Below are 11,097 nucleotides of genomic sequence, written 5' to 3'. Positions count from 1 at the left end.
CCCCTTGTACAAACTAACCCCAAAAAAAAAAAAAAAAAAAAAAAAAAAAAAAAAAAAAAAAAAAAAAAAAAAAAAAAAAAAAAAGTTTCTCTCTACTGTTCATTTAACTTCAAATGTCAAAATTCTATATCTCATTTAATGCTGACAAAATTGTTTAGTCCTCCATTCCTTTTTCTTATTATCAATAATACCAGCTAAACACCATGGCTTTTTCCTCTGAATTCTTTTGACAATGAAGATGCTAAAGCAATTGCAGCTGAAACTTGTTTAGTGTTCGATTTATATCTAATTCCTTCTTATTCCTTGTGAAAACATAATAAGGCAGGTGCTATTATTTTTCGATATTAAAGGATGAAGAAACTGAAGAACAGAGGGATTAAATAACACTAAGTGGTAGAACCAAAATTTGCTTTGAGATTTGTCTAAGTACAGAGCCCATATGCTTAGACATTTTGCTATATTTTTTTCTGTTTCTATCCCTGAATGTTTACTTCTCTCATGTCTCATGTTATCTTTCATTATGTTCTCTATAAATTTTTATTTTCTACCACAAAATTCAACTGAGGTAACTAAGAAATCACAGATGTATAAGCATATCCATTTATTTTTCCTGTGTTAAAGGTCTTTTGATACTACGTTGCCTACATTTTTAAAAATTTAACACTTCTTGTTCAAGAAAAAATTTTAGGCAATTTGCTTGAACACTTTTAACCTTAAAATGATTTTAAGATTCTGTTTTATCTTTTTTTTTTTTTTTTTTTAGCATTTGGCACAATTCTTTGAATATCAAAACTGCCCAAATTTCACGAAATGAATTTAGTTAAATCAGTTGTCACCCCCTACATGTCCCCTAATTTTCCAGCTTTCTAGGATCATATTTTTCTGTAATACAGTACTTTAATAGAATGACTAAAGGCCCTATTCTGCATGCATTAAGAAGCTTAGTGCTTTTCTGCCACACAAAGTTTCTGAATATTATTCAGTTGGAGAGGGATCCATTTTTCCTGGTTGCCTGTAACTTCCATTGTTTCCTTTTGAACTCCTACCGTCAACTCTACTCTCAGCGTGTCTCCTGAGATTGCCCTCCATTTGCAATACTGGATACTACTCCACTAACATAAGAGTGTTGTGTGGTAGACTCTTATTGATGGCTTGGAAAATAAAGAGTATTAAAGCATATCATAGTTATCATTTATTCATTTAATCATTCAGCAAACATACAAACATTCATTGAATATCTAGTGGCACTGTGTTGGGCACTGAGGAAATAATGGTAAGCAAACAGGCAAAAGTCCCCATGATCGTGTAGCTCATACTCTAGTCAGGAAAACATAAAACTCACACAGGGACATGATAAATGTAAAATTACAACTTGAAGTAAGTATAAGGAAGGAAATAGCCATGGTAGATTGAGAGCTATGGTAATGAGCTTGAACTGAGAGCTGAAGGGTGAGTAGGCATTAACCAGCCCTGCAGCAGGGGTAGAAGAAGGAGAAAGAGAAAGGCATTAGAGAAAGAAATGACAGCATGTGAAAACAAGCAACAGTGGGATGGAACGACATACATTCCAGCAACTGCAAGAAAGCCTGTGCATTAGGGATACATAGACCCAAGCAAGTAAAGGAAATAAATAAGTCTGGAGAAACCAGGCAAAACCACTTTAACAAATGCACAGTTTACTTCAAGTTTCCTTAATAAATGTAATCTTAATCTTAAAGCGAATGGAGAAATAATGAACAGTTTGATGTAGGAGACTGACATGATCCACTTTGTGTTTTGAAAACAATTCTGCCTACTGTATAGAGACAAGAGTAAAGTGGGTAAGGAATGGGGGATGTGAGAATTCTGAACATGAAGGCTTCATCCAGGTGAGAGATTATGGTGGCTTGGTCTAGGGAAGTGATGGTGGAGATTTGAGAAGTCTTTAGTGCAGTATAGACCAACAGAACCTGATGAAATGAGGGGACTGTGGTGTGTCAAGAATGTAGAGTACACTGGATTGGGAAAGGCAGAAACCAGAAATAAATTAGTTCTAGTCTTAAAAATTGACTAGATTTTTTTGAATATGGAAATTTCTCACTGGCTGCCTCTTTTTAGGCTCTTCCCTAAGACTTTCTCTTTTACTCGCACATTCCCACTCTCAAAACCACCTTCTATTACCGTCTTATTACTCTAAGTGTTCCTGGATTCACACAATTTCTTCATAACTTTAATAATACAATAATTATGTGGATAATTTAACAGCAAGTCTCCCTTAGTTTGAGGCCCAGCTTTGTACTACCAACAATTTCATTGAACTATGCTAATCTGTCTACCAAAATTCCACCCGTAGTAATACAAAGACTTTGGAAATGTATTGAAGTCACATCATTTTTTCAGCATATCTTAGAACAAATTCTTAGGCTTAGGCTTCCACCAGAACTTCCAGGGTTGTGGAACTGCGTATGGGGACGGTCACTTAAATCATCCTGTATGTCATGTCCTACCCTCAAAATTGTGAGTTTTATTGACCCAAGATGGCTTACAAAACCTAAAAGCTAACATACCACAGTCTACACAAAGTAAATACTTTATGTTAACAATGAAGAATCAAAATGCTTGATAATAAATTATGACTTGGAATTCTATTTCTGGGGAATAGGAGTACCTAAACTAATGTTGGATTTGTTCTTGTGCTCTTTTGAAGGGAACATCCTTCTGTATCAGAAATTCCCATGTTTCCATATCCAGATTTCTTCACCAAGGCAGATAAAGAGTTGGCAAAAATCATTGACCATCACGTAAGACTGATTTTTTTTTAACTAGCAGCAAAAGCCTTGTTCTTTAAAAGCACTTTAAATTATAAAATGTAGTTCTGAAACTGAAACCTTAATATGTGAAATTTAAAAGTAGAGCCATGATTGGTTTGCCAAACTGAATTATATCTCACTATGTTATCTGTACACCTTAGTGTCTTCATTGGGTCACAGAAAATTTGACCTTCTGTCATTTGTAAAATACTAGCCTAATCCTGTTTTCTGAATTAGTACTGATTTCTTGTGACAAGAATCTTATATTGAACACTGAAACTGGTTTCTTCTACAGTGTAGTTCTAATAACGGGACAAAAATCTTTTGGCTCAATTTTCAGTGACCGTTCTTTACCCTTGGCAGATCAGAAAGACTGTTAATCACTTTGTTCTTAATGTGAGTTTAAAAAGCAGTGGCAATACAAGACTATTCACAGAAGACACTTCAATTCATTGTGCTATATTTAGTTGATAATTTACTACCAAATACACATCCTTTTATGCCTAGTTTTTTTCAGGAGCAGAATTAAAGTATGAGAGAAAATACTTATTTTCTGTTTTTTTCTTTGAATAAAATATATGGCATACATAATGCACTTAATTTTATCAACAGTAGTTCAATATTATCTCTCAGATTGCAATTATAGTAACAATTAAGTTTTTCACACTACTTTTAAGTAGTAATCTTGTGAAGAGATTATTTTATTTACTGATCACATTAAATAGTTTTTACCACATCACTAGTAATTAAGCCACTCTAGCAACAGCTATAAATATTGGGCTTTGGAGACTGACTGATACCTTGAAATGACAAAATGAGAGCTGCAATATTCTGTTATTCACTAATAAAGTTTTTGTTAAACCAATATATGTACAGGTAATCTTCAAAAATTTCAAATGGCTTATAAATTTCAACATCTATATTTTCCTACTCATTACTTCAACTGAATTATCTAGAAGAAATTATAAGAGATAGAAATTTGCCAACATCACATACACAAACACACACACACACACGTATAAATATCTACTTTGGTCTGTCTAGGGCTAAAGAAAAAGAAGAGAGTATTATGAATGACAGAGATACAGAGATAGCTCCTAACAACCGTGCATTATCTTTTCCTTTTTCCAAGGGTGTAACCATTATCCAAGTAATCACTGCCATGAGCCTGCTTATATTGTAGCTAAAGAAGGATAAATAAATCTTTTTCAAAAATATGCTTGAAAACTTACAGATCCAAATTGTTTAATGTGTGGATAGCCTAATAAACTAGTAATTCATAGTACTGATTTTGGAAAGTTTATTGAATTGTCTCTGAATGTTATATTTTTTTCAGTATTCATGTATATACCACTTCTTTTCAGATGGGTGTAGTCATAGTGCTTTGTACTTATACTTTATGCTTCACAAAATGCTCTTACAGTAGTTAATTTAATCCTTACAACCCTGTAAAACATTTACCAAAAAGGAGAACAAACTTGCTTACAATTCAGTTACTTGTTCAATGTTTTAAGTAAATGAGTCTATGCACAAAAACAGATTTCCCTACTCCAAATCTACTTTCCTTTCCACTTTTTCATAGCTGCTCAAGTTCTTGGCTTCTGATTCCTAACCAGAATTAGAAGTGGGAGGGTGGGATCTGCAATATTGACAAAGAACAAAAACACATCCCCTCAGCTACAGATATAATTATCCTTCTAAGCCAACATACTTTTGTTGAGGGGTTATCATATGCAGGGAATAGAAAATATACCTCATTGCTCGGGAGATATTAAGGTACCTTATACATTGCTAGTATTCCATAGCATGATCATTGAATCACTGAGTGAATAAGTTGAATAAAGCAGTAAATGGTGCTTCCACTTCCCATAGATTTCAAACATATCTATTTTTTTTTTTTTTTGCATCCTCCTAGCTACCACAACAGACAATAATAATGGCATATAAAGTCAAAAAATACAATTATTTACCCAAGGTGAACTGTTGTCATGGTCACCAGAGACAAAAGAAAGTATGCTTTTCCTAAGCCTAATGAAAAGAAGGATTTTGAGGTTATGGTGAATTTCAGCCATTACAAATTCTAAGAAGGGGGAAAGGGGGAAGAGCTGTCTTCTGGAGAGTGATGATATGTTACCCCTTCTTGGCTGCTTTTATATGTATTGATGCTTTTATACATGCTGTTTGGGAAACCAAGAATTTTAACTTACTGGCAGTTCTTAAGAATTAACTGTCTTTTGATTTTTCACAATTTAAAAAACAAAATAATGAGATCTATTGAAATCTTTCCTATAGGATAGATTAGTGCTCTTTGTTTATGGATACTGTCATTATTATACCACCTATAACTTCTATGCTCATAAAATTGGTAATTTCCTTAAACAACTAGATTATTAGTTTATTATATGAGAAAAATAATATGTCATAGTTGAGTATCATAGAACTTGTAGACTAAACCACAGTATGAATTTTAGCCTGTGCCTGACTGTTCTGGAGGTTTTGCCTTAATTTCTGATATATTTTATGCAAGACTGGTTCCTGAGAAACCAAACGTATGAGTAATAACTGTTTATAAATACAGTCTTAAGATAAGTGCAGTTAACTTTTATATTTCTTATGTAATTAAAACTCAACTAGGAATAAATAATGGATTTGATATTATTATGCTTTTATTTTTAATGTTTACTGTAATATGAGTATATTAACATTTTACAAAATTTTAGCGCATTCGTCAAAGCTGAGTGACATGTTATGGACTGTGATGTTTAGCTCTGCTTTTTATTATCTGAATATCCCAGATGACAAACGTTATTTGTGATTCACAGTACTGGTATATATAGTAATCTATAAATTAATTAATGGGTTGCTAATCTCAGACTGATCATTTGTGTATATGCATGAGCTGAGGGTGACAAAAAGACAGCATTGGCAGTATCCTTAGGAATTTCCAATATTTCATACTAGGAGTCATTCTGCCCCGAATGTTTTACCCAGCATAAAGTGTTTACCATCTGTTTTCATCATTTCCTTCATCAAATGTATTAGAAGAGAAAATAAGTTCTTATATATATTATATTTATTTATTATAAATATACTATAAATATTATCATGATGATGTTTTGATTATCATTACCTTACAATCTTTGTCACTCTTCTTATGGCTCATGCCTTCAGAGTATACTACTATTTACATGACATCATGGGTTATAAAGTAAAAAACTAAGTGAAAGCAAAAGAAAAAGAAAATATTATCCATGGCAATTAAAATAAATTCTTTAGGATTTTTTACTGGTCCGTCTGCATAGGTATGCATTTACCTGACCATTAATTTCCATTTTTTAACTTCATAGAGAGTAGTATTAGAGTTTTGCCTTTCTGTTTTAATTTGTATTTCCTGTATCTTTTTCTTCTCTTTTGCTTTCACCTGGTTCTTCATTTATATAACTCAATGCTGTCCAATAAATACCAATATTGATGAAGAAAGTAAAACCATTTGGGAATACAGAAATATAAAACTATAATGCCTTCTTTTAATGATTTTTATCTTTAAATATATTGAGGAAATTGTTTTGTGGGATTTTACATGCATCTAATAGGTGATACATATGTTTTGCCAGTGATGGTAGACATAGAAATTTTTGAGGAATGCATGGAAAAAACTTAAAGGATAATTGGATATAAGAATCTGCATTTATGAAGGCACTTAATTGATAAGCATTTTTTAATGGTAAAATTCATATGTGAATGACATTTTCTCTCCTGTAACAGTGGGCAGGAAGGAGCTAAAGATTCCGTGAAAAAGAAAGATGTAATATGCAAGGCCCAAGAACTTAAAGATAAAATTTAGCAGAGAAAAAACACTTTCAAGATTATGAGAAAAGAGAAGAGAAACTACATAAAGCAAACTAAGCCCTATGAGCTCGGCGTACAGGAAGGAAGTAATTAGAAAAGAAAGCCCACCTCCCAAAATTGAGGTCTAATGGCAGAAATACATAGCATGAAAAATACCAAGATGACTACATAGTAAGAGAACTTCTTGTCATATAAATTGAGGTATTGTTTAGAAAGAACTTGTTATCCTGATACAAAGCTGTTTTAATAGTTATTCTAGTTCTAAATTAATGACCAACTTTTAATCACACTTGAATGAAGGCTGATTTCACTAGTCAAAATTTTCCAAGACTACATTGTAAGTAGTTTTCTCAACTGACATTGATCTCATGGAATTGTACAGCATACTTGAAACTGATATCGCAGAACATTGATGTTTTCATCCAACAGTTAGATGGAAATTCATTACAAATTAATTAATGAGTCACCATACAAAGAATTATTTCATTGAAACAGAAGAGCAATAAGCTAACAATCCTTGTTATTACTATTATTCAAAAAAATATTATGGCATCTTACTTGAATTGGCATTGTTATAATCAATTTATACCAAACCCAAACAAACCCTATTTCAGAGATTTGAATCCAGAAGGTCTTGGTCTCCTTAGACTGATTGGCTGTTGATCTTAACAGATGCCAGAGGGACTCTTGAGAGAGCTGGTTTTACATCTGTTCTGTTGAGTTTAATGAGAATGAATTTGTATGATTCCTGGAAAGGTCCAGGAGTAAACTGTGAAAACATTCGTACAGAAGGAGTTATTTTAGAATGGAACCTTCAACTTCACCTGAAGTTCGGAACCCTATGAGTAACAGTTAACAGGGTGGAGTTTTTGTGATCTTATATTCCTTTCCTGAAAACTGAAAAAAATAGATAGATAATCTATACCTCAGTTTCACACAGGTGACTTGGTGATACTCCAAGAGACAGGGGACTTTACAGGGGTGTCCAAAACCCAAATGACTACCAGTCAAGAAAGGGAACATAAATTTAGTGAAGCCCGGCTAAGGAATACCTATCATATCTAGAGAAATTTCCCACCACTTGGTGCATTCTAAAATGTATGTCATGTATTTGTAAATCCTCCAGTCCTTTCAAGAAGCTTTTAAATGGGATAGCTTTTCAAAAAAAAAGCGTAATAACGCAAATGTTGACAATAATTTTTATAGCATATTTTCAAATTAAGTTTGATCCATGGACCAAAGTTGTGACCTATATTATGTGAATTCAGGTATCATTCTTGTGTTAAAATAAACAATAACAGATGGCAGAAAAATGTTGCGTGTGGTTGGCTGTTTAGATTTCCCCTGTAAGCTAATTCAAACTTACATTTCTCTTTCTAAACCTTTTTATCTTACCGTTGTGGTCTTACATGTGAGTATGAAAATCCTAGAAAATATCGTCCCAATATCCCATTTCCAAATACCTTCCTCCATCTTTGATTTCTTCACTTGTGAAAAAAAAAAAAAAAAAAAAAAAGTCTCTAAAAAACCAGCCAGTCCCTTTTCTCCAAATCTTATCCCTTCAAAAATCTTGTTCCATCAACTATTCACTATCTCCTCTTAAGTCCCTCTTCATCACTCACTCCTAAACCCATCGAGGTTTCAATTTTCTCCCATCCTTCCGTCCAAACTTCTCTCTCATCAAAGCCATCAGTGACATGAGCCTTACCAAACTCTGAACGTCCTTCTAATTTGTAATCATTTTATTGGTTTGTAGCAAGATATAACAATTAAACTGTAAGTTTTAGTAAGGGGACTCTGAAGATCTAACTGTTACTTACAAGAATTTCAACAAATCCTGCTCTTTTCAGCACCATCTTTGTAAAAGAAACCTGGTATCTCCAATTTCTGAGTCATGGTCCTTAAGGCCGCCTCACTGCAGAATTAGGTTTATGTTTTCTCTGCTCTGCTTAGCATATTTCTACCTGTTCACCTTCTTTCTTACTTCACAATTATCTTAATACTTCCAACATGCTATTATCTTTTCTTCTTGTGGATTCATGCCTTTTTTAAAGTAACCCTTTTTATGTCATAGTGGTGATTTGGAAGGGAGCTAAACAAATCTTTAGATATATGGAGAAAGAAAGAAGAGAGAGATGATTAATTAGAATACTGACACCTTTATTCTTAAATTATTTTTAAAATTCTTAATATTTGGCAACAGGCATTTTTCTCACGGTGTTTCTCCTATTTCGCTGATTCTGTCTGCAATATTAGCAAAGACTGTGGGGTGTAGCTCTGGAATCACACTCTAGTTACGCTTTCTGCCAGTCATGGAACATTAGGCAAGTTACTGAACCCGTTTTCATTTTCATTTACTCGTTTATAAAATTGACACAATTTATGTAAAGAGTGATATCATTTAGAAGCCAATTAGGAAAGAAAACAAACCTGTCAGTCATTTTATCAGAGAGAATTTAATGTAAGAAATTATGTTCAAAGGAATAAATGGAAAGGGAGCATAGCAATAACAGAAACAGTAGCTGCAGGAAACTGCTACCACATTTGGAGCCACAGAATCAGAGAGAAGAGGTTTGCGTTGTTAAAATCTAAGGGATGTAGAAGGCACTTCATACAGCCAGACTCGGATCCCTGATGGGGAGACATTGCCCAGTTATTGCTGGTACTTTTGAGGGGGCACAATACAGTTGGTTCTGGGAGTGCAGAAAAAACTGAAAACTGAAACAACTTGTATCTTGCTGAAACCACACTGTCAGGAAGAGAAAGAAAACTGGAAGAATCAGGTGTTTTCTTCCCTCTCATCCTGAAACTCTTTCTCTTGTGTGCTTCCTGTTCTTCAGCATCACAAAGCAGAGAAAACAAGGGTGGGTTTGGAGATGAAAGACATTAGTTAAATAAATGAACATTGTATGGCTTAGAACATTATCAGACCATTCAATAAAAGTTAACTCTCCTTTCTTTTCTNATACTTGTCACTCATTCTTATGGCTCATGCCTTCAGATATACTACTATTTACATGACATCATGGGTTATAAAGTAAAAAACTAAGTGAAAGCAAAAGAAAAAGAAAATATTATCATGGCCAATTAAAATAAATTCTTTAGAGATTTTTTACTGGTCTTCTGCATAGTATGCATTTACCTGACCATTAATTTCATTTTTAACTTCATAGAGAGTAGTATTAGAGTTTTGCCTTTCTGTTTAATTTGTATTTTCTGTATCTTTTCTTTCTCTTTTGCTTTCACCTGGTTCTTCATTTTATAACTCATGCTGTCATATAAATACCAATATTGATGAAGAAAGTAAAACCATTTGGAATACAGAAATATAAAACCTATAATGTCTTCTTTTTAATGATTTTTTTATCTTTAAATATATTGAGGAAATTGTTTTGTGGGATTTACATGCATTCTAATAGGTGATACATATGTTTTGCCAGTGTGGTAGACATAAAATTTTTGAGGAATGTCATGGAAAAAACTAAAGTATAATTGGATATAAGAATCTGCATTTTGAGCAGCTTAATTGATACGCATTTTTTTAATGGAAAATCATATGTGAATGACATTTTCTCTCTGTAACAGTGGCAGGAAGAGCTAAAGATCCGTGAAAAAGAAGATGCAATATGCAAGGCTCAAGAACTTAAAGATAAAAAGTTAGCAGAGAAAAAACACTTTCAAGAAGTTATGAAGAAAAGAGAAGAGAAACTACATAAGCAAACTAAGCCCTATGAGCTTCCGTACAGGAAGGAAGTAATTAGAAAAGAAAATGCCACCTCCCAAAATTGAGGTCTACATGGCAGAAATACATAGCATGAAAAATACCAAGATGACTACATAGTAAGAGAACTTCTTGTCATTAAATTGAGGTATTGTTTAGAAAGAACTTGTTATCCTGATACAAGCTGTTTAATAGTTATTTCTTAGTTCTAAATTAATGACCAACTTTTAATCACACTTGAATGAAGTGATTTCACTAGTCAAAAATTTCCAAGACTACATGTAGTAGTTTTCTCAACTGACATTTATCTCATGATTGTACAGCATACTTGATAACTGATTCGCAGAACATTGATGTTCATCAAACAGTTAGATGGAAATTCATTACAAATTAATTAATGAGTCACCATACAAGAATTATTTCTTGAAAACAGAATGAGCATAAGCTAACAATCCTGTAATTACTATTATTCAAATAAAAATATTATGGCATCTTACTTGATTGGCATTTTATAATCAATTTATACCAAACCAAACAAACCCTATTTCAGAGATTTGAATCCAGAAGGTCTGGTCATCTTAGACTGATTGGCTTGATCTTTAACAGATGCCAGAGGGGACTCTTGAGAGATGCTGGTTTTACTCTGTTCTGTGAGTTTATGAGAATGAATTTGTATGATCCTGGAAGGTCCAGGAGTAACTGTTGAAAACATTCGTACAGATAGGAGTTATTTTAGAA

At 33.1% G+C, this 11,097-nt stretch overlaps 1 protein-coding gene across 1 annotated transcript in view; it reads left to right on the top strand.

The window, feature by feature from the left end:
• TMEM232 (transmembrane protein 232) overlaps window positions 1-10,855 on the top strand; it is a 260,718-nt gene extending 249,863 nt beyond the window's left edge. The window contains 2 exon segments of the mRNA XM_017889055.1: window positions 2,687-2,780; window positions 10,224-10,855. Of these exon segments, the coding sequence (XP_017744544.1) occupies window positions 2,687-2,780; window positions 10,224-10,427 (298 nt within the window). The 3' untranslated portion in view covers window positions 10,428-10,855.
• The last annotated feature ends 242 nt before the right edge of the window (window positions 10,856-11,097 follow it).

This window comes from Rhinopithecus bieti, unplaced genomic scaffold (genome assembly GCF_001698545.2).
Source record: "Rhinopithecus bieti isolate Rb0 unplaced genomic scaffold, ASM169854v2 scaffold_18126, whole genome shotgun sequence".
NCBI classification, from domain to species: domain Eukaryota; kingdom Metazoa; phylum Chordata; class Mammalia; order Primates; family Cercopithecidae; genus Rhinopithecus; species Rhinopithecus bieti.
The sequence above is the reverse complement of the archived record's forward strand: the minus strand, read 5'-3'. Positions and strand labels throughout refer to the sequence as shown.